Genomic DNA, 24,703 nt, shown 5'->3' with positions numbered 1-24,703 from the left:
ATCTTATGATACTTTTGAGACAAATGAACAACAAGCACACCCATAACAAAATAATTGAATTGAAAGGCAACACAATGAGGGTAAAAGAACAAATGAGGAATTGTCACTCAAAAGCACCACAGCTTTACAAAAAATAAAGAGGACACAGTCGTAAACTGGTATAGAAAACAATAAATTAGGCGACCTCTATGCATTTACATCTATTAGGTGACATTTTAGTGACCACTCGGATCATTGGGTCATTCTGTCAGGTGACTTGTCTCTATTGGCTCGTTTCCACTGAGCGGTACGGTACGGTACGCATTTATTTGCGTTTCCACTATCAAAAGTTGTGAATGGTACCAAAATGCCGAACCGTACCGTACCACTTTTTAGGTACGAAAATTGATGGTACGGTACTAAAGGGTGGAGCTAGACTCACTGCAGGACGTTGATTGGTTGACAGAGAATCGTCACTTTCGCGTGCTACAAGGGGAATGACAACATAAGAAGTGCCATTTTTTAATATACAGTTTAATATAATACTACTGTTACTGTGTCACGAAATGTAATTTTAAGAGTTTTTTAGGCGAGAATGTAGTTGTTTAAAGCTCAAATCTGTGGTTTATTTATAAAGATTTATGAAAATTTGATCCAGGTTGTGAGATCCAGGCAATAACTGGGCGCTCGGCGCTCATGTACCCCGCCTGTGACAGCCTTTCCTCGGCTAGTCGTTCTGACGTTTGCCGCTGACTCTGATGTCTTTGTAGTGGTTAAAGTTAAACATGAGATATAATTCGTCTTGTGTAGACCTAACGGGTGATCTTTGGTCTTGTGAATCTATAATATTTTGTTCCCTGGCCAAACTGAGGGCTAAGTGAAATTTCATAACATTAAATTCAGAGCCGGACAGTAACGGAGTACACTACAAATGCACATATTGCCTGAACCATATCAATAAGTTTAATATTTTTAAAATTTAAACGAAAGGCAGGGTTGTGTTAAATATATATATATATATATATATATATATATATATATGTACATGTATATATATATGTACATGTATGTTCAGTTTTAAATGGATGAAGCAATCTCTCTCTCTCTCTCTCTCTCTCTCTCTCTCTCTCTCTCTCTCTCTCTCTCTCTCTCTCTCTCTCTCTCTCTCTCTCTCTTTCTTTATCACTAGAAAAAAATTAAATACCCGTTAAACATGAAAGTATTATTCAATAATTTAAGACATTTCTCCTTATGTAGAACCTTTTTGGCATAAAGGCTTCTTTAAAATTGAGTCAAGAACCCTAGGCTACATTTTTTGTGTCCCTACCATAGACTGTAAAAAAAAAGATGGACGACGCCCTTTCGCTCTCCTCCATTGGTGTGGTCCCTACCAATGATATGCATATATCCATCCTAAATAGTATGAATAAGTATGTCCCAAAGCATAGTATGTTGAAAAGAGTATGCCAAAAGTCTCCGGATGGTCTACAATTTCTGGTAGATTGTCGAAGTGTGGATCTGTGTACACTCTAAAGGCTAATATTGCCCACAGCCCATTGCGTTTTGGAGGAGGATTAGGTTCAGACCTACAAACACAAATAAAAATTGTTCAGTAGTCAGGTCTCAATCACAAATTCCTACCAGTGCACTGAAACGTTCACTCCCTAAAAAGTCCCACAATGCACTGTAAAAATCAGGAAGTATCAATGCTCACTACTATGTTCCCTTAACGGAAGTTCTGAACAGTACAAAACATAAATCACGTGAGCCAACTCAATAAACATAATGATATAATGAATGCAGTGTTGAAGACCTTTCTGGTGTACACTACTACAATATATTTATCTGATGTGATGTACACTAATGACCTTTAGAGGGCAGACTTGCACAACCTTGCACTGTCCTTGTTTTATCAAATGTCTTTATGTGGTGAAAGAGCAGTGTTGGGGAAAGTTTTAAAAGAATATTGTGTTTTACAAGTTCGGATATACAATATTGTGTAACTAGAAACATTGTTACAGTACATTGTGTTACTTTTTTCTCACCTGGGCTGGCCTTGTTTGTTTGTTTGTTTGATTTTTTAGTTCTATTTTTGGTAAATACACATCAAATTATTCACAGGATGGAGGAAATGCAAATTCATGTTCGTACAGTATAGAGAACAAACCTTTCAGCTGCTGCCATTCTGGATCGCAGAAGAAGAGAGAAGAAAGTTGAATTAACACTCATTCAGCAAAAAAAAAAAAAAAAAATGTAATGTTTATCTAAAGTCATTTTTGGTTATGGTTGAATTGGATCATCGAAGGTCAGCAGCGAAGACATTAGTTAATAAAGCTAGATTAAAGGCCTACATAAAGTGTATTTGTGTTAACATTTAATTATTACAGGTTTGTGTAATATTTTGAGTTTGCATTTCACTGTTTTTATTCATTTTGAGGAGCACTGAATCTGTTTTTGTGCAAATGAGATGAGTAAATACATGTTCAGATTTAGTCTAGAACTACAATAACCATCATGTTTAAACCGCACAACGCCTCTGCACTTACTCCCGGTTTCTCTCAACATGGGGACAGGAGAGGTGTCAGTTAATAACTTGGGTTACTTGTTTGAAAAAGTTACTTTATTAGTTACTTGAAAAAAGTAATCAGATTACGTAACTCACGTTACTTGTAATGCATTACCCCCAACACTGATGAGGACTATGAGGTGTGGCAACACCAAAGCAAGCATCTGTGATTCAGTTCTTGTGGATTTTTTAAATGTCCATAATATGTGAAAACAGTTGCATTTGCTCAGAGGGTCCACAAATTAATAACCTTAAAAGTATCAAACGTGTCGGCTGTGTGAGGTTTGCTGTCTCAGTTTGCTTCAGTATGTTTGTATGCCTGGCTTAATGTGTTTGTTTGGTACAAATTCTTTTTATTTAATTCTTTAATCTTATCAAATTATGATTGATATATTAAACCTCTTCAGTGCTGAAAGAGTGCCTTGTAACGTTATTGAACATTGTACAAATGTTTTTCATGAACTTCTTCCAGTGTTCATAAGGTCCAATTAAATTGATCTTTGAGTGAGAATGTGCCTGTGAACACCTAGAGGAAACATTAGGTTGAGTACAAATGGTTTAATTATTTTCTGATCATTGCCACTTAAAGAGCAATGTAAAAGCCTGAAAAGCAGTTGCAAACTTGTTGGTTTGATGCAGATACATTTCAGTTTGCAAGCTGAATTAAAGTATATTTTCTCCTTTATTTTGCTCTATTATTTAACCATTTAAAATGAAGGGTGAATCTCCGGCAATTATCACAAAGAAATTAAAATGGATTGAAGTCATAAAATGTCAGATAAAATATATAGTCAAAAGCAGCTGAAAAACGTTTCTAGTGTCGTCCAAGCAGTTTGTGTATTGAATTATTGCTGCTGGTTTTCCCTTTTTTTAACTTTAGGTTCATACCTTCAGTTTTATCTAAACCTTTCAGAAATAGTTTCAGTATGATAAACTGGCATTGAGCATGTCTGCATAAGATCTGAGCAATCTATTTCCATCAGTTTGTCTTAAACATTTTTAGAAGAGTCTGGAAAAATGGTTTCTACAAGTTGACACTGAATTGACCACCCAAGACAGACAGATATGAAAAAATCATTTGAGAAAGACATGATGTAAAGTATTTAACGTGTGTCAGTGTTTGGATCAGTTTGGCAGGTTATGAGTTCAAGCAGTGGTGTAGTCTAGTTTTTTGTAGTGAGTATACTGTAATATACCCCCCCCCCCCCCCCCCCTCATACTCACCCATCCCAGAGCGTCACCCCATAAGCACCACCACACTCACTAATGCATACAGTATGCATCGACATGAAATTGAGAGCATTATGAAATATTAGGTGTTATCAACATGTCAATTTATTATAAGCAACACAAGACTTTAACAGCCAATGACATTTACAGCTGGGGAGACTGGACTGATTTTCTACTGTTTAGTGTTAATCACCATCTAATTTAGCCAGTTAAGAGCTACATTTAGCCTTAGATGTTATATGAATATGGTCCCTGAAGCACAGGTTTTATCAGCTGACAATTTTCCCAAAAAAATAAAATAAAAATAATAATGAAACATTATAGGCACAAATACAAATTTACTTTTAGAAATGGTGTTTAAAAAGAAAAAAGAAAAAAAAAGGTGTTATTGTTTTGGCAAGTTTACTGTTTAAATTATAACATGTATGAAAACTTGTGTGATATTCCCTTAAAATAACGTTTTAATAGATTTTATTATTATTATTATTATTATTATTATTTTAAAATTCATTTTACTGTGCAATTTCTTTCTAATTTCTTTGAGTTAGACCAAACTTTTATTTTGGTGGGTTAGACATTTGAGTTTCTGTGTGTTTTAATAAACTATTATTATTATTATTATTATTATTATTAGGCCTACTTGAAGTATACTCTACTGTGCAATAGTAATATATTTCTGTTATCATTTCTTCAAGTTTTACCGAACTTTTATTTTGACAGGCTGTTTTGAAGACATTACAGTTTCTATGTGTAGGCTATATGAAACGAATGAATGACGATAGTTTTGTCAAATTAAATGGTGAAATTCTCGTGCAGTGACTCTCATAGCAGCTCTGCGATGAAAGTGCACATGTGTATCCTATCCTACATCATGTCTCAATACAGTGAAACGCTGAAAACACCACGAGCGTGCGTGAGTCACGCGTGCTTCAGTGTGTGTGTGTGTGTGCGTAGTGGAGCACACACTGAGCGCTCATTCCCAGAGACGCGTAGAACAATTGCAGTCTCTTTTAACTTTAATATTCACAGACACTGGTCCATATCATATCCCTACTTTTGATTTATTCATTCAAAAATAGCCAAATTCCGTGATGACGTTCTGCTTAGCAAGCTCCATTTGTGACTGGATTCCGCGATTCGGTGTCGCTTCGCAAACACTGACGGGGTGAATTTATGAATGAAAGTGTGAAAGTTCTGACACAAAACGAAGTTGTTACGTATCCTCACGATTTTTTAAGTGGGTATACGGAAATCCTTGGCCTTTTCTAGTGGGTATACGGCGTATACCTGCGTATCACGTAGACTACACCACTGAGTTCAAGCTGCAGGGTGCAGCTGCAAATATTTTGATACTTCCTAACATTCCCATGATTATTATATAAGCAAGACAAATGCTGGAGAGTCTGGCTTAGAGGAGAGAAATAAACTATTTTGACGGCATCATAAATTGGTTATACAAAACTACTTGAAATGATTTACATGCATGCTTGTCTCTTTTTTTATTTGCCACAGATAACATTCTTGCAAACCTTCTCAGAACCATTTTGCCTTGCAGATGAATAGAAGTTTTTGATGCTAAACATTAACGTTTACATGCACTTGTGACTCACTTCATAAAGCTGAGGGCTGGAAAATGCCATTAAAGAGTATCCTTGAAGCTCATATTTGAAGCTGGTTACCCAGCTGTTACTCAAATACTGCAAAGAGGGAGAAGAGAATAAAGGGAATATAACCGTGGCCTAGAATATGATTGGGTGAAGATGATTTGCTTCTCATTTGGATATATTCAGGATGGATCGAATGCTGTAAGATAGAAAACAAATGTCAGTACTATGTTTATACAAATGTTTTTTCCAATATTAACCTCAGGCTCAGACACAGAAAGATGAGAGTGAAAAATGTACCATTCTCCAGTCTTCATGAGATTGATGGCATCGTTGACCTGCTCCAGACTCATTTTGTGTGTTATAAACTCGTCAAGCTTTATTTTGCCGGACATGTAGTCTTTAACCAGTTTTGGAACAGAGTCCTTGCTCTTAAAACCTTTACATAAACAAAAATGAATGTACTGTATGCACAGGCATGTACTCAAGTTCCTTCTCTGAAAGCCATAGAAAGCATTAACTGACAGCCTGCTTACCACCAAACAGAGATCCTTTCCAGGTTTTCCCAGATATGAGCTGAATTGGTCGTGCAGAAAAGTCCTTCACATCAGTCCATCCAACCACAACACTCACACCCCAACCTTTAACACACGACTCCAGTGCGCTCCTCTGAGGTCAAAAACGCATGAATTCACACACAGAAAGATTGCAAGTACTGAAAGCTTTTAAATAAGTAAATAAATACAGTTGTTTTTACATATTGTAGAGTACGTGTCAGTGAGGTCTTACCATTACTTCAGTGTTTCCCACACACTCGAGTGAGAAGTCCACTCCTCCATTGGTCATTTCTGCCAGTACTTCAGAGATTGGTTTATTATATGCTTTTGGATTCAGAAAATCAGTGGCACCAAAGACCTTTGCCTTCTCAAACTTCTGTTCATTAATATCCACAGCAAAGATGCGAGAGGCTCCAGCGTTTTTACAGCCCATGACTGCAGCCAGACCTACAGCACCCAGTCCAAACACTGCACACACAGAGCCTGGTGTAACCTTCACACAAACACAAACAAATCACTATTGTAATGCACCTCAACATACACCTTACTATTCAAGCCACAAAAAATGATTTGGACACTTTAGTCACCCTTAAAATGTATGAATTTATTTTCATTAGATGATCTACAAACTTGTTTTTTTGTTGTTGCAGTTTGCAAATATGCATACAGAAAGTGTCCAAATCCTTTTTATAGAGGGTTTAACAGTTTAAGAAAAGCAAGTTTAGATAGGAAAAATAGATAGGAGTCACATAGGAGTTATTAAATAGATTCAGTTTACAGCTCTGAACTCTGCATGATGGTACCAGCTGACAGATGACTTTAAAAGTCTCTACAAAATATATTGAAACAACCAGAATATACACCAGAATGCTCTCGTCATGTTATCCCTTCTTGAAGTAAAACCAAGCGTCAAGTCAAATTTATTAGCTCTTCACAATACACATCTTTTCCAAGCAGCTTAACAGAAAGACATAATGTTATGTCTTTAATGCCTTAGTGCTTTAAAAAGTTTTAGGGCTGGGCGATATGATGATATAAGTGATCATCTGGATTTAGATCCACCTATATTTTATGTATAATGTTGTCTAGAAGATAAAGCTTTCATTTATGCGGCCGACAAATGCGACCTCTGGAGGGCGCATCCGTGGAAATGAGCTATTTATGAATGAGCCATTGAATTATTCACTTAACCAACACACTGATTCATTCAGTAATACACTGACGTTAGCGAGCGCATAGGGGTTTCTGAGTTAATGAACTGTTAATTATTTATTAAATCATTAAAATGAAAATTACAATAAATAATTTTTAAATAAAAACATTCAAAATAAAACACTTCACTGAAAACACTACAAAAATAAGTATTTTATCGGTTTACCTGCATTTCATGTGACCATTAACAGACATCAGTGAACCTTGCTCTTGAAGACCATTAACAGACATCAGTGAACCTTGCTCTTGAAGACCATTAACAGACATCAGTGAACCTTGCTCTTGAATATGTTGTTAAATGATTTAAATATTAACTTAAAATCTAATGTAAATATTTTAATCTTTTGTTCAAAATCTGTAACCCCTGGTTTCACAGATAAGGCTTCAGACTAGTCCCAGATTAAAATGCATGTTTGATCTGTTTTAGCTTAAAGCAACTTGCACTGACATATCTTAAAATATGTCAGTGCCATTATTTTGTCTCAAGATGCAAACCAGTAATGTTTTTTTTAATTAATCTAATCTAATCTCAATCTAATCCCTGTCTGTGAAACCAGGCCCAAATTACTCAATATTACTGCAGTTGTATAAAATAAAGATCTTATCATCAGAGGTGGACGAAGTACACAACTTCCTTACTTGAGTGAAAGTATAGATACTACTGGTCAAATATTACTCCGTTACAAGTAAAAGTTGTAAAGACCTATTTTTACTTAAGTAAAAGTACAGAAGTACTCGTTTTTAAAAGTACTTAAGTATCAAAAGTAAAAAGTGAATGTCAATGCATTGTTTTGTTGCATTGTTGTATGTAAGTAGGCTACCGTATGCCTCTGAATCTATGCCTGCATACCTAACCTCATATCAATATCAAATTTATTTCTAGAACACAGTTCAAGTAGTGGGACTGAATGTGAGATTGAATAAGTGCACTCAATAACGTCCACAATGGTTTCGGACACCCAAATGGCTGTTCCCTCAAATAGTGCCCTTTTTAAAGTTTTTTGGCTTTTAGTATGAATATGTTAGCCTTACTGTTATCTATAAGCTAGTGTGCTCCAAAAAAGTGACAAAATTCGCATTTAGAAAACCAAATCCAACGTTGAAAATGAAAATCAGGTTTATGTCAGAATCCAATGTCAGATTGACGTTGATCTCCAATGTTGGACAGACATTGCATTGTAGTTGAAAATGAAAATCGGGTTGACGTCAGAAACCAACATCAGTCGGGTTCTGACATCAACCCGACTTTTATTTTCAATCAATATCCAGCGTCAATCTGACGTCGGGTTCTGATGTCAATCAGATGCAGGGCTCTGACGTCAACCCGACTTTCATTTCCAACCAAAATGCAACCCCTGCAACCAAAATCATCCACTGACTGATGCTACTTTCTACTCAAGGACCTGACAGAATTGTAGTGGAGTAAAAAGTACGATATTTGTCTTTCAAATGTAGTGAAGTTAAAGTAAAAAGTTTCCAGAAAAAATAATACTCAAGTAAAGTACAGATACTCAAAAAGTGTACTTAAGTACAGTACTCAAGTAAATGTACTTTGTTACTGTCCACCTCTGCTTATCATCACAGCTGACATTAACTTTTAATGTTTGTCTTTATAAATAGTTTTTCTCTAAAGTATGCTTGTGCTCTTTTTCTTTAAAATGAATGACCATTGAATTCAACATTTTGTTATATAAAGCAAAGACATTCAGTAAAGTGTGGCTTAAGTATCCAAACACTTCTTGAATACACACAACATCTATACACACCCCAGCTGTGTTGACAGCAGCTCCATAACCAGTAGCGATGCCACAGCCGAGCAGACACACGCGGTCGAGTGGAGCATCATCACGAATCTTTGCCACAGCAATCTGGTTCATGACGGTGTACTCAGAGAAGGTACTGGTGCCCATGAACTGCAAGATGGGCTGCCCACGGCAAGTAAAACGTGTTGTGGGATCAGACATGATGTCGTGATTTTTTTTTGTCCTGCCAGAGAAAAATAATAATAATTTCTAAAAAGCAAGAAATTGAGTATATGTAAAACGTTGTTTTGTGTTTGTTTCTCACCAGCTGCGGTCACACTGGTTTGCTTTTGGACACTTGCAGAATCTGCATTCTCCACACTGAGAGATGAAGAGTGGAATGACCTTATCACCTGTTCAACACAATACACAGATATATTAATTTATTTTACTTGCATAAAGAGTGCATCTCAATCAGCTCCCTAACTTCTTAGGTGGTGAATCAGTATATCGTACATGAATTCGGGCACTGTAAAGGACAGTAAGGACTCTGGCTCACATTGGGACACTGATGACAGATTTCCTGCGACATGACAACGTCCTCATTATAGACCATCACTCCTGGCATTTATGAACAACAGCAGAACTGATATCTTTCTGACATTATTTTTTTATGTTATTTAAAGTACATAATGATAAAAGATTGCTTGTTACATATACGTGCAACATTTCAGCTGTAAATAAATTATTAATGTTAGCTATAGATTATGTTCAATACCTAGCGATGAATGTTTATGCTGAAATGTAATTAAATAGGCATAACTTTTTTTCTTTTTTTTTTAAACATACCGCATCATTAGGTGTATTGAGTTGGCTCACGTGATTTATGTTTCATGCTTCAGAACTTAAGGGTAATGAGCAATCGATACTCCCTGTTTTTCACGGTGCATTGTGGGACTTTTTAGGGAGTTTCAGTGCACTGGAAGGATTTTGTGATTGTGACAGCCCTTAAAATGTCCGATTCTCTAATCAGTGCCCTGACTACTACACTAGCTGATTGAGACACACCCATTTCATTCATGAACAAATCAGTTAGACTTGTTTGCGAACCAGACGAACCGATTCATTGAAAAGATTCAAATCAGAAGACATGAGGGTGATTAAATGATGACACATATGTTTCATTTTGAGTAAACTATCCTTTTAAAGTAGGCATGAAACGGAAGTTGCGATAGTCTTTTCTTCCCTAATGTGACGTAGCCTATAACCTAGTGAAGGGCTTCTGGAATGAGAAAAAATGTATAGGGCGAGACTGGATTTCGTCCTGATCCAATTGATTAGATTGTAGGAAGTGGATGTTACTACCCAAATAAAGGCAGATCTGAATGTTAGTATGCAGTCAGTTGTGGAAGATATTTAGTGCACCCTCCGCCGAGACAGACGTCCTGAAGAGTGCATATGCATTTAAAAAATAATAATAATGGTGTGCACGGATAAATCATAAACGCTCTTTAAAAAAATAAGCATTGTCAATTTTGATTTCATGGTGACTTTAAAGGAGGAATAAACACATGGACAGGCATTGTTAAAATGTAGTTTTAGTTAATGACCTGGTTTGAAATCAGTGACTCCAGGTCCAACACTCTCCACCACACCAGCGCCCTCATGTCCCAGCACTGTGGGAAAACCTCGCTTGTCCTTCCCTTCAAACAGGTGGTAGAGGTCAGTGTGACACACACCTGTAGCTACAACCTTCAAGACAGGAGAAAAACTTAAGTTAATGATATCACAGTATTAACTGATTTTACAACTTGCATGGGGCATTTCCCACCTTGATTCGTATTTCTCCTTCTTGAGGTGGGGCGACTTCTATTTCCTCCATCATCAGGGGAGCACTGGGCTCCCAGGCAATGGCAGCCCGACATTTGATCACCTTTGGCAGAAAGAAGAGATCGGTTCAGCATGTTTTATAGATATTTAATGGTTGACTACTGATGTTTATATAACTGCTGAACTTGAGCACTTGCATGATCTACACTCTCAAACCGTAGTTGGAGGTTGTCCAGCTGTTTGGCTTAAGCCAATGTAAACATGAAACATCTGTTTTTAGAGCCACATTTATCTGTTATTTCACAATAGCAGATAAATATTAACCCAATGAAATTGCCAGAGCACATTTTTGTAGTTTTAGCAGAGAACTGTCAAATATTATAATATATATATATTATTATATAAAGAGATTTAGATGTCACATGTAAAACTGAGATGACAAATGTACATATGATACTTTTCAGAAATAATGTTATTTTTTAAATTCTTCTGGATTTCTTTATATACACGGTATTATTATTATTAGCAATGCAGTCAATATTGCACGGCAGCATATCATATACACAAGTTTTACATTGTATGTGCATATTATACAAGGCATTGATCTTACATATTTTAGCCAGTTTTTTGGCTTAAGCCTGGCTTAAAGCATCGTCTTATAAGAGTCTTATTAAAACTTTGGCATTAAATTGGTCAAATAGAATCTTATTTGCAGATGTAGCCTATTTGCATTGTAAATTTTTCCTCATCAATAGCTCAATGGAAATGAGCGTAAAGATATAAAGGGACTGAAGTCATATTAATAATGCATTAACTGCTCTGCAGCACAAAGGAAAAGAAACTAAAAGACAAGTTTACGAACCTTCCCTGCAGTGGCCATTTCCCAATGTAGTCGTTGCTGAGATGAATGCAAAGAGAGACAGAGAATCTTTGGCACTCGCTCTTATATGGATGAAGCAATTTCTCTCCCTCTCTCTCTCTCTCTCTCTCTCTCTCGCTCTCTCTCTCTCTTTTACTGAACTAAAATAAACATTTTATTAGCTATATATATATATATATATACAGTATATATACATACAGTCAAACCAAAAATTATTTTAATTCATTATTTATTAATTTGTAATCTTTTTTTACTAGTGGGTGCAGGACACTATAGTTCACTGATGCTTTACTTAAGTGTTTTTTCTTTAACTAAATGAAAAATGCAGACATCTTCATCCTGTTCAAAAGTTTTTGATGCTTTTCAATTAATATTTGGTATATAAGTTCTAAAGACTTATAATAATAATATTGTTAACCTTCTCACTTCAAATTCAGGGCTTCCCAAAAGCAATGTACTGTTTGTATGCTTTTGGGAAACACAGCCCAGATGGATTTTGTGGATTTCATTGGGAAAAAGCAATGACAACAAATGATTTTAAAACATGATAATTTTTATTATGATAGCCCAGTTTTAAAGCTCCCTTACATTGCAGAAAGATGTGAAATATAAAAAGCAATTATTTCCAATTAAATTAATCAAAGTATTCCTCAGTATTGTCCACCACCACCCATAAATACAGCATTGTGGCATACAGTAAATGATATGTAGGTGAAATGAAATTATGGCACAGAAGATACTGATTAACACTGAAAAGAATCAGATACATTAGAGCAAAGTGTTGGCATTGTATCAGCAATTATGAATTGTAATATTACATACCAACCAAAGTTTTTTTTTTTTTTAATCAGTACCAAAAATAATCATATTCAAACATGATTTTCAGGAATATGAAATGATGTCATCTTGCAAAGATATTCACAGTTACATAAAGAGCAGCTTAGCTTTGCTTAAAAAGTTAGAGTTCATTCAATAATCTTAAAATGTAAAAAAAAACACAGGCATTTTCATACTTCTGATCCTGAATATGGGTCATACAAAACATTCTATTGTTGCAAAACTTGCATACTAAATATTTTACAGTTATGAAATTATCCTTTGATTTCATTGATACAGATATTGTAACATGAATTTTTGAAATTAATGAGCAGATTAAAGTAAAATTAACTAATAAGAATACCCAATAGGAATATACAGTGCATAACGTAGGTCTTTTCTCACGAGAGGTTTAGTTTTAATAGAGTCTTCCTCTGCTCAGACTTTTGGAGCCTTTGATTTAATTCATACTGTCAGAGGAAACACAAACATATCCCAGCAGCCACAGAACATTTCACATGCAGTAGTATTAACACATTCAAGTTAACACAGAAGGATTATTATTCCCTGGTATATTTCCAAAGACATGGACATGGGAAGATGAGGAAGGTTGCCCTCTAGTGCAATTGCAGAGAATGCAGGACTGACACCTGGGCAAATGGGAGTAATACATTCAACAACAGTACCATGGTCATTTTAATGACCATATAACTGGCATGTACAACTGTCATAAGAATCCGGTTATATTTATGCTCTTTATCCTGAAATTTACTTTAAAACTAATGATAGGCAGCATATCAATATGCACTCATTTTGTTTATGCAAATATTTAAGGGAAGCATGCTTTTCACAAATACATAATGCATAGATAATGCACAGTTCACACCAGCGCACAGACTGGATGAATCATTCCTGTAGATTAAGTAAATCCTCTGATTATCTTTAATAACTTACCCTCTTGAACATACCCACAAAAAAAAAGGCAAACGGCACAGATCCAAGTATACGGTTAGGATAATACGTTCAAATGGCATTCGCAAAGCTCATTTTTGGTAGAAAGAAGTCTCTCCTCTCTTTCACTGGCACAGGCTGTGAGTGGCAAATGCACCTTCCATCTGTCTGTCCGTCACTTAACATCTGTTATTTCTGAATATAAATGATAACGATGCATAGAGTTCCCACAAGGCCGAGGGCTTGGATACCAAGAAACCAGAGCAGCAACCAAAAGACCAGCACGACCACAGGCTCCACAATCTTCTCTCCAAAGTAAAGCTGGGTGAACCCAAGACCCCTCAGACACTTATTGAGCTCCCCGAACAGAGTGCCCATCTTCTCACAGTCGTCCACCAATGGAGCCTCTGGTGCAGGTCCTTCTGCTGCCTGTGGCTCTGCTGCGGAGGCTTCATGTGGTCTTTCTCTTCCCCTGAGGTCATTCTGAGAGCAAAGACAGAGTTTGACTAAATTATACAATGTTTTTTAAGTAACACAAAGCAGAAAGTGGAAAATACTGTAAGATGACACCACATAACCGTGCGTGAGAGTGTCTGTGGAGTGTGTTTATGTACTCGAGCTATATATAGGCAGGCAAAAAACAAACAAGTTGGTATAGCCTACATAGGTTTATTACTAAGCTAAAAATAGATATTGTTTATGCTTAACATATTAGACTGAATGCCTTATGCTATACCTAATGAATGTGAAATTGCAAAACAATTATTCACAGAGCAGGCTGTGGTATGATGTGGAAAGCTCTTGATACAGAAAGGGAGAGGCAGGGCAATGTCTTAAGTTACAGATAACAGAATATTCCGCCATTTCCGAGTAAAAAGTGAAAGAAAGGAAGATAAATACACATACACATAAATACATGCAAGTCTAAAAAATTGATTATAATATTTAAATGCAAAATTGTTAGAGCTGTAATGAGATCTGACAGTCTTACCAGTGCGCTGTGTGTGGGTCTAACAGCACGCTCGCGCTGGCAATGACACCCGCTTCGATCTCGCGTCCCGCATAAGACATCACGATGACGTACCTCCGTATCATTTACTATCCGATTAGTACTTGACATATTCCTAAAAACAGAAAGATTAATGCTGACCTGAGATAGAGCCGAGGGACTGAGAACCAGATGGCTACTGGCGATACTTCCGGTCTTGGCTGTCAACAGAAGGTACATCCTGACGTCATGAGTCGATCACGGCGCAGTCATAATAAAAGATTTATCATCCTAAATAGCGGGAATTGTTGTATTATGTTTGTTATAACCTTTATAATGACAAAAAATAATGATTTAGACATTAATGATATGTCCATTATGTAGATAGGTCCACATTTTCTTTCTTTTTTTATAAGGTTTAGCCTGTTTCATAGTATAATTATTCATTAATAAATCCGCAATAGAAATATATACTGTTATTGAAGTGCAGGCTGTGTGTCAAAACCTAGCAAGCCAATACGTAGACAAAATTTGGGGGAGTCATTTCCGACAGTCGGTTCTTTCGAACAGCTAATTTAAAGGAACCGACTGAGAACGATTCAGCTGCCCTTTTACGTCACGCGTACCGGTAATCACATTTTGGTCTGTCATACTCAAACCTCTCCAGTAAATTCATATATCGTTTCATATTTCTGTGTACTGTTTCAATTTTATGAAAAATTATGTTTATTGTAATTTCATTCAGGTTTGCTTCATGGCAGCTCATAAAAACAAGTCAACTAAAGCTAAATATAATTTGCATTTACATTTGACCTCATCTGGCTGATTTCACACACACACACACACACACACACACACACACACACACACACACACACACACACACACACACACACACACACACACACACACACACACACACACACACACACTTTTCAGATACAATCTATGATTTATTCATATTATATTGGGGAAAAAAAAATATTTCTTATACGTCGTACAAATGAGGCGCTTCTCCGGTCAAAGAGTTTATTTGAGAACTGTGATTCGTGAACGTTAGTGAACTGGCTCTATCAATTCACTTTCAAGAACCGATTCAAAAGAATGATTCATTCAGATCGCCAAATCGTGTTCGAATTGTTTTTGGTAGGCGTCTCGTTACGTTTTAAGCATAGGGTTTTGAGCACAGCCTGTGATTCGCTCTCAGTACTGTGTCAGCCAATCAGAGCGAAGCACTGAAGTGAAGCGTGAACGTCCCTTATGAGGCCTGTGAACGACTCACGTAAAATGGCGACGGCGGAGCCGGTGAGTGAATAAACTTCACAAAGATTATTTTACACTTTCCCGTCTTTTCACGCTAAACTACAAAACGGCCTTCATTTAACAATAGATATACTTAGTTTTAGGCTAAAATGACTTTTAAATTTCATCCTCTGTAAACTTTTAAAAAGTTATTCGGCTTGTTTGAATGGTATGACTCAAAGTTAGGCTGAAAGTTGATAAGGCTTGTTCCAGTCACGTAAGGGACTTAATTGCTTTTCCAGATGTCCGTTCGTCACTACTACCCTTTATGCATTTAGGCACAATTTTAAACTTATTTAATTTTCTTTCTGGAAGAAAGCGAGCCCGTCACTTTATAGCTGTCAAAAACTAAGACAGCGAATGAGGAAAGTGAAGTGAATTGTATTGTAACGACACCATGCTGGATCAAACCATGAAAGCTGTGTCAAACCACAGTTTATTCACAGCTGTTAAAATCGGAATGAATGACAGTAATGAATGACTGTAAACATTTCTAGTTATCTCACACAGCGCAGGTTAGATTAAAATAAGGTTAAGAAAAACTAACAGTGACTAACTGTTACAGTCCTCAGACTTGCAGCAGATACAACACAATCACATTAAACTACCAGGTATTGCAATGGTCCCAGGTGTTGAATCAGTTTTGTTCTCTATGCTTTATTTAATTTAAATAATGGACAATAAATGGTTATTGTCTACTACAGTAAGTCCAACAGTTGTGTGTGTGTGTGTGTGTGTGTGTGTGTCTTCACACTGGCTGCTTTGATGTGAACTTGAATGTATTAGATCAAAACTAATCTTTTAAATTTTCCTGCCCAGGAAATAAACTCAAATTCTTGCAAGAGTGAAGAGGAGAACTCAGAAGAGACCAATCAGGAGATTGTCAGCCCTGAGAGCTACATCAAACATCCTCTACAGAACAGGTCGAGTGAATGAATGCACTTGTTTTTAGGGACACGCATAATGTTATTTCCAATAAAACGCTAGTTCCTAATTATATTTTTTTAGTTTTTAAAATATATAAATTACATATTTCATCTGTATAATTTTATACATTAAGAGTGTTTCTAGATTTTGTAAAAATATTTGTTATTTTTGTTTTTCCCCTAAAGATGGTCTTTATGGTTCTTCAAAAATGACAAGAGCAAAACATGGCAGGCCAATCTCAGACTGATCTCCAAATTTGACACAGTAGAGGATTTTTGGGCGTAAGACTTTTTTTTTGTACCAAGAGATAAGCATAGCCTACATTTCACCCCCCCCTCAGTTTAATTGAGTTTATGAATCTCTTCTTTATAGGCTTTATAACCACATTCAGCTCTCCAGTTTTTTGATGTCAGGATGTGACTATTCTCTTTTCAAGGTAGGCTTCCCTCATAACTGCTATGTAATTTATGGGATAATTCACCCAAAAGTAAAAATGATATTACCATCATCAGTTTTAAATTAAAGCTCTGTGAAATTTTACCCAATATATACAAACACATTATCCAGACTTCAAGAACTAATTGACCTTATGCTAATCCGCAGCAAAATATTACTGACCAATCGTACTGAGCATCTGTTGCCGAATCTTAAATAAATGTTGAGCAGTTTATGCTGTGCAAGTTAACGTTACTTATTAATTGTCGTTATTTTTTTTACATAGATTGTTATCATTTGTTATTCTGTAATTTTTTAAAGAAGAAAAACAAATAAAATGCTTTGCAGTGTCACAAATCATTACAATCTGTCAGCTTTTTACCTTTTTATGAGCACTTTTACATTGTTGTTCTATATGTGGAGATCTCCAGTGGAATGTAACCAAGGAGGGTGGAGTTTAAGGGTCAGTTGCCGAAAGCATAGCGTTTGCAAAATATTGTTTTTGTACTTTTTATTCTTTTTTTGAAAGTAGATTTTTGCTTTAGTGTTGCTTGCTGCTTTCTAGCGGTAGTGTACGAGATACTCCAGATTACTGTGGACTTTGGTTTGTGCTTGGGTTGCAGGATGGTATTGAGCCCATGTGGGAGGATGAGAGGAATAAAAAAGGAGGCCGCTGGCTCATCACTCTCAACAAGCAGCAGAGGAAGTATGACCTGGACCGCTTTTGGTTGGAAACTGTAAGAGTTCTGAGTTAGTCACTGAACGCCCCCCTCAACAGGCACGCAAGTAATTCATGTGCTTCTGTAGCCCTGACTCTCAAACACTCACCTGTGTCATTCCTACAGCTGCTGTGCCTCATCGGTGAGACCTTTGACGACTACAGCGATGAAGTGTGCGGGGCTGTAGTCAATATCCGAACGAAAGGCGACAAAATCGCCGTCTGGACATCTGATTACGAGAACAGAGATGCTGTAACGCACATAGGGTGAGACTCTAATGCATTCATGCTACATATAAATCAGGGGTGCCCAATGCCTGCAGAGTTCAAATCCAACACGCCTGTCTGTAATGATCAAGTTCTTCTGAAGATCTTACTTAGCCTGTTCAGTTGTGTTTGATCACGTTTAGAGCTGAACTTTGCAGGAAGTTAGATCTGCAGGAACAGGATTGGGCACCCCTGATATAAATGATAATATACTCAATGTGTAATTGTGTTTGTTTGGCAGGAGGGTGTACAAGGAACGGTTAGGCATCCCTATGAATATGACCATTGGCTACCAGTCTCATGCTGACACGGCCACTAAGAGTGGCTCCACTACTAAGAACAAGTTTGTGGTCTGAATATCTTCAAGGGCCTGAACACTCTCTCTCTTTCTCTCTCTCTCTCTCTCTCTCTTTCTCTCTCTCTTTCTCTCTCTCTCTCTCTCTCTCTCTCTCTCTCTCTCTCTCTCTCTCTCTGCCACTTAAAACCAAAGCAACAAAAACAGACTGGCCTCTGAACTGCAACATTTTTGCAAAAGCCCTTCACAAGCACACTCCTGGGCTTCTGCTTGTACAAATGAGGATTGCAGCACAGACAAATTTTGAAAATAACAGTGTTGCTTATTACATTCAAACACATTTTATAAGTATTACTTCTGTATCATGCAACACTACACATGTTCCCACCAAACATTCACATATCACTACACAGTTTCGCTAAGAAAAAAATGAGTATTCAAAAATCACATTCAATGTTTACCCCTGGCAAGTCTTGTTCAGAGTTATTTAAGTATTTAATGTTTTTTTTTTTGTAAAAAAAGAAATTGTCAATTTATTTAATGGCAGAGGAAAGGAAATGTCTTGTCTTCTTTTATCCAGCAGCGTTGCTGCTTCAGTGCCTATTGAACATAAACATTTTAATTTATTCAGATTAATCCTCAACATTTCATTGAGAGGGTATTTGGCCATTGAGTGCATGTAATCAAGCTCATCTACATAGAGCTGCCATCTTTAAGCATTAACATGATTAAATTTGGGGGTTTGCAATTCAAGAAGTGCTTTTTATATTGTGAATTTTCGATGCATCATAAGTTTACATTCCTTATTAGAACAGTAAACTGTGGGACTTTTTTGCAATGCTGTAACAGAATTTTGCTTGTCTGGATGTCATTGGCTTGATTTGACTCTTCAAAAAGATAGCAGCATTATCAAATAGGCCCTGAAAATAAAATAGATTCATATCATATCGATTCAATTTATTCCAGGCGTCTTGGTATTTATCACCACAGTGATGCTGGATGTTAATGGGCAATTAATTATTTATTAGAGCATCAAATCTCACCAAAGTAGATTTATCTATCTATCTATCTATCTATCTATCTATCTATCTATCTATCTATCTATCTATCTATCTATCTATCTATCTATCTATCTATCTATCTATCTATTTTCCCACAATTTAACAACTCAGATTTTTTTACTTTAGCCTTAAGTGCCATTTATTTAATTTTTTTGTGAACTCTATACGTTTAACATTCAGATTTGAAATCTCACAATCAATAACCTAATCACCATTGATTTGTTTTTGTTTTTTTGAGACATAAACCTTGGTTGCAGTCTTTCTGTCTGGAGGTTTGCAGTGCACTGTATTACACAACCCATCACCACTCAGTCTAGTGTCAGAGCAAAGCTTGATTGTGCTCACAGCCACGATATTTTCTGAATCCAAAATTAGTATCTGTCTATTTAACTGAATTCATAGAGTTCAGAATAAGTTTAAGGTATCTTGCCATAGACTTTGAACAGTGCTGAATGATATTGAACCAGTATGTCACCTGATACTGGCTGCTAGAGCAAGTACAAAAGGTTACTGCAGGGACATAGAAAGAGAATAAATAACTATTTGTTAGCAAGGACTTTGTTCAGAATCAAAATGGTGTTCAAAAGGACAGTTGATCAATACAGGCATTTTTGTGGTTCTGTGTTTTTTTTCTTAAGATCTTTTTAATGTTTTTGAAAGGTCAAATGCACAGTAAAAAGAGAAATATTATTGTGAAATATTATTACAATTTAAAATAACTTTTTAACTTTAATATATTTTAAAATGTAATTTATTCATGTGATGGCAAAGCTGAATTTTCATCATCATTACTCCAGTCTTAAGTGTCACATGATCCTTCAGAAATGCTGATTTGCTACTCAAGAAGCATTCTTATCGCACAAAAGATCAGCATTTATTTGCAATATTTACTGTCACTTTTGATCAAGTTAATGTATTTATTATTATTATTATTATTATTAATCTTAATGATCTCAAACATTTAAATGGTATGTAGTTTTGGTTAGAAAAAACGAAACCTTATTTTATAGTGTTACCATTTACTTTGGTGGCATGTTCTGTTGCGGGGTGATCTTTTTGTGTTTTGTGACTTTACTGTGACATAATGATTTTAATGCCGTTTCAACATACTTTGATCAGTAGATAGAGAGATGCTTTAATAGTCAAACAAACAACGTGGGAGGGGCCCAGACAAAATCAAACTTGACAACTACAAAACTCATTTTGTGATAGCGTTAAAAGAGTATTCTGGTTTAATGGCTGCGACTCAGGGTCACTAATAAAGCTGCAGATGTCAATAGTTTTTAGTATCATTTTGATGTCTTCTGGATGTTTATGTGGTACTGGCCAGCAGGATAATGAGATGACAGTCTGATGTGCTGTTTGAGCTTCCTCACTTCACACCTCTAGCATCTCTAATGAGAGACCCTTGAATCAGTCTTAGTGACCCTCACAAAACTCTAATGAGGAGCACGCAGTTTGTTCACCAATTACCGCTCTCAAGCAGATGGAGCTATGCAGTGTTGAAATCTTAATTTAGATGTCTGTTTTTCATGTAGTCTGAATACTTAAGTGTGCATAGATACATACTCTGAGATGAAAGTCGGGTCTTTGAAAATAGAGGACTCGTATGAAGGAAAAGCTAATAACAGTCAGACCTCTGAACTGCGATGAGACTAAAATGGGCATTGAGGGTATTATACAACCGCTCTGAAAAGGAAAAGAGCCACCAGGCATATGTCTTTGACATTAAACCATATCCAACCTCTGAATACCATAGTATAAATGGTTATTCACTAGACAGGATGCTCTTAGGCCAAGTCATGTCTTATTACTTGTTTGTTCTTGCCTCTAGCTATCAGAGAGCATGAAAGCATTTTCATTGTTACAGCAATTCTGGCATGTGGCTTGGGTTTTTTTGCCAAACATTTTCAGTATATTAACAGTGGATGGCTGTGATGTAAGTATACAATATGTATGTAGGGAGATATTTTATTTATAAATGTATATAACTCTAAATATTTAATTTTCAATATATTATAATCAATATATATATAAAATGTATATATTAGGCCATATTATACATTGTGGCCTTTACTAGTACATTTAAAATGGCTTTTTAAAATAGTTTTAGATTGATTTTATATATATATATATATTCTTCCTGTGAAATCTGTGTGTGTGCCCCCCTTGCAGCTATAATAGCTTCCACTCTTCTGTGAAGGCTTTCCACAAGATTTTGGAGTGTTTCTGTGGGATTTTTTGCCCATTCATCCAGTAGAGAATTTGTGAGGTCAGGCACTGATGTTGGATGAGAAGGTCTGGCTTGCAATCTCCATTCCAGTTCTTTATGGACCTTGCATTGTGCCAAACCCAGACTCGGACATCAGACTGCCAAACTGAGAAGAGTGATTCATCACTCCACAGAACATGTTTCCACTTCTCCAGAGTCCAGTGATGTGAGGCTTGTGTGCAGCTGCTCGGCCATGGAAACCCATTCCATGAAGCTCCTGTTGTAGTTTTTGAGCCGGTGGGAGTTTGGAACTTTTCAGCCATGGAATCAGCACAGCCGATAGCGTTGGTGACTCATGTTCAATAATTAAGAGGCATGTCCCAATTCTTTAGTCTCTCTCTCTCTCTCTCTCTCTCTCTCTCTCTCTCTCTATCTATCTATCTATCTATCTATCAGTGTTCACAAGAAATAACATTTTAAAACCTGTTGAAATAGTGAAATATTACTGTTTAGGCCTACTGTATTTTTGACCAAATACATGCAACCTTGGTGAGCATAAGGGACTTTTCAAAATCATTAAAAAAAAAATACTTTTGAACTGTAGCACAGACACACACACTAGGTTTAGAGAAACTAAAATTCAAGTTGATGTTTTTTAGTCAGACTGTCATACTGAAAAGAACACATTTGTTTGTAATTAGAAACATAATCGTGCAAAATTAAACTGCTTCGGTTTAGCAGGCTATCCTCAGTTAGCCTACATGCTTAGATAATTGTCCCTTACACAATATGCACTTTCCTGTGCAGTATTTTCACCTGCCAATAACCTAAATTTGAAAGTAATATACTTGAAGAGTGTTTGGGAGGGAAGATTGTGGGATACAGATCTGTGAATATTATGATTAATGGCCACAAGATGGAGACTCAACCTTCACTTTGTCTCTGACAATTATAGTCAGTCACCCCCTCACTGACTGAAGAGCTCGTGCCTGTACAGATCACTGCCACTGCTCTCAAGTTCACATGACTTTTCTGTTTGTTTGAGGAATCGTACGTTTCTGTTGAAATATAATCGCACATTTGCTTGGGGTAAAATGAATGTTAAACTACTTCCTGAATTCACAATGCCATGCTCGGGTATGAATGCTCGCTATTTACAAAATGCTACATAAATCATCACAGTCCGGGGGTCTTACTGAAGGTTGATTCATGTACAGATTTGTATCCATTTGCCTTGTTCTTTAGATTTATATTTGTACTGCCCAATAATTATTCAATTTTCTAAAATGTCTCGCTCGATATCCGGGCGCAGCATGACCCCTAAATGTTTTCCTGGCTGTTATTAGACCTCTGACAGATGAGGTTCTATTTCTTTTATGAGGCAACGGGTGAGAAACCGAATTGTCCGCATCTCGGAAACGGTACTCTGTCACAGTCACACACGCTGTTAAGTGTGTTTCAATGGATAGGATTGCTCGTGGCAGGAGTCCCTAGAGGGCTCGTTCTGATATGCTCTGATGGTTTCCCATAGCAACCGACTGGCCAGTCAACGGCTATGGAGTGTGTGTGTGAGAGTTGAGGAAGTGTGTTCTTCTGTTCACACTTAAACTCTGACACACAGCGCTGCACGATTCTTACTAGGTTCTTCTTTTGCACGGCAGGCGCGTGAAGAGACGTTAATGAATGCATCTCACTCCCAGGCTCCTTTATTTCGTGTCATATTGCGCCGTCGCATCTCTGCGTCTCTATTGATGCTTTCAAACAAAGACGCCTGGAATGATCAAACATGCAAAGAAACATCTAAGCGTCTCCTGCATAATTGAATTGCTTGTTTTTACATTTGTTTACTTCAGAAATTTTCATTTTTAATTCATAAAGAAGTAAAACAATTGTCTATTCAAATGTTGTTAGTTAATAAATTGTCTCTGGTTAAGTGCATAAAGTCAGTCATTCAGTCATCTCTGTCTATTTTAGCAAGTGATGGTGAATCAGAACTGATGTCATTTCTGCACGCCACTAAAACAAACTGGAACTGTAAAAACAAATTTTATTATTGTTTTCTAATAGGTTTCCTAAACACTACCTTACTGTCTGTAAATGCTCTAGCAGAAAGTCCCACCAATGCTCTTCTTTTTCATAACGAAAAATAGCTTTTTTTTTTAAGTTTTACTTTTAGTAGTTACAAGTAGGCTATTAAAATACAGGAGAATAGGCCCGTTCATACCAAGAATGATAGCTTAACTGTCTATATTAGCATCCAACCAAAATGCTAATGTTCTGTTTATTATAAGCATGCGCTGCAGTTGTTGTCTGAAGATTTAAATGCTTGAGCTATTTAAAGTTGTGTGGATCAGACTGGCTTTATCGTTCATCAGCTGGAAAAACTGCTTTTCAAGTGATTTCAACAGTTTTGTTCCTCTGTGTTTTTACTGTTGTAGCTGTGGTGTGGACTTCCTATTCTCATAGAATTAAAATTATTAAAACTGTTTAGTTATCATTATAGTTATCGTCCTTGGTGTGAACAGGCCTAAATCCCCTACATTTTTATTCCAAGTGTGATCGGACAACAGGAGTCACTCCTGAATTGTCTCATGGCTGTTAACAATAAACATGGATGTTAGCAGATTAGCCTGGCTATTTTTGACCAAAGTAATATTAGCAACCAGAGGTATTTCATCATCTCAAAAGTTTTTCATTTCATTCAGCTCCTTTTTTTAAAACAGCATGCTCTCTTTGGACAGTAATGGATCACCCTTAGACCACAGAGCTGGCAAAGAGAGACAGGTGTGGATGTCAAAATTTGCGAATGAGTCAAGACACGTACCTCAGTCTCTGTAATTTGCCAGCACTGCTCACGGTGAAAGAAGACCCACATCGACAGGCTGTCAGTTTCCTAAAGAGAGAGAAGCATTACTGCATTAACAACTAGTTCTTCAGTTCTGTTTTGTACACTTTTTTTAGGACTCATATAAAATTGGTTACCACTACCTGTAATTACCTGTAAGTAAATTTAAGTGTAGAATGCAGTTGTCCCTCTCATAAATAAATTCAGGGTGTACAGAACAAGATTGAGCAGTCAAAAGAGGAGTGACTCTGTATTAATCTTCAGTGTGAATGTATTTATTATTACA

General features: G+C 36.5%; 3 protein-coding genes across 3 annotated transcripts; 1 reads left to right on the top strand and 2 right to left on the bottom strand.

Moving 5' to 3' along the window:
* Positions 1-5,259: 5,259 nt before the first annotated feature.
* On the bottom strand, positions 5,260-11,716 carry LOC311069750 (alcohol dehydrogenase 1-like). The gene is made up of 9 exons (XM_084093163.1): positions 11,583-11,716; positions 10,722-10,823; positions 10,501-10,642; positions 9,216-9,303; positions 8,915-9,134; positions 6,169-6,429; positions 5,916-6,048; positions 5,680-5,818; positions 5,260-5,578 (listed from the first exon to the last, which is right to left on the bottom strand). The coding sequence occupies exons 1-9, from the start codon at positions 11,598-11,600 to the stop codon at positions 5,548-5,550; spliced, it is 1,134 nt and encodes a 377-aa protein (XP_083949289.1). The 5' UTR covers positions 11,601-11,716; the 3' UTR covers positions 5,260-5,547.
* A 416-nt stretch (positions 11,717-12,132) lies between these two features.
* On the bottom strand, positions 12,133-14,639 carry fam241a (family with sequence similarity 241 member A). Its single transcript, XM_084092860.1, has 2 exons — positions 14,359-14,639; positions 12,133-13,850 (listed from the first exon to the last, which is right to left on the bottom strand). Exons 1-2 carry the CDS (start codon positions 14,593-14,595, stop codon positions 13,557-13,559), a joined length of 531 nt encoding a protein of 176 aa, XP_083948986.1. The 5' UTR covers positions 14,596-14,639; the 3' UTR covers positions 12,133-13,556.
* A 932-nt stretch (positions 14,640-15,571) lies between these two features.
* Positions 15,572-19,244, top strand: eif4eb (eukaryotic translation initiation factor 4eb). The gene is made up of 7 exons (XM_084092789.1): positions 15,572-15,660; positions 16,477-16,580; positions 16,770-16,865; positions 16,957-17,020; positions 17,643-17,756; positions 17,865-18,004; positions 18,246-19,244. The coding sequence occupies exons 1-7, from the start codon at positions 15,616-15,618 to the stop codon at positions 18,358-18,360; spliced, it is 678 nt and encodes a 225-aa protein (XP_083948915.1). The 5' UTR covers positions 15,572-15,615; the 3' UTR covers positions 18,361-19,244.
* Positions 19,245-24,703: the final 5,459 nt, after the last annotated feature.

This window comes from Abramis brama, assembly GCF_963993115.1.
Source record: "Abramis brama genome assembly, chromosome: 19".
Lineage (NCBI taxonomy): Eukaryota > Metazoa > Chordata > Actinopteri > Cypriniformes > Leuciscidae > Abramis > Abramis brama.
The sequence above is the reverse complement of the archived record's forward strand: the minus strand, read 5'-3'. Positions and strand labels throughout refer to the sequence as shown.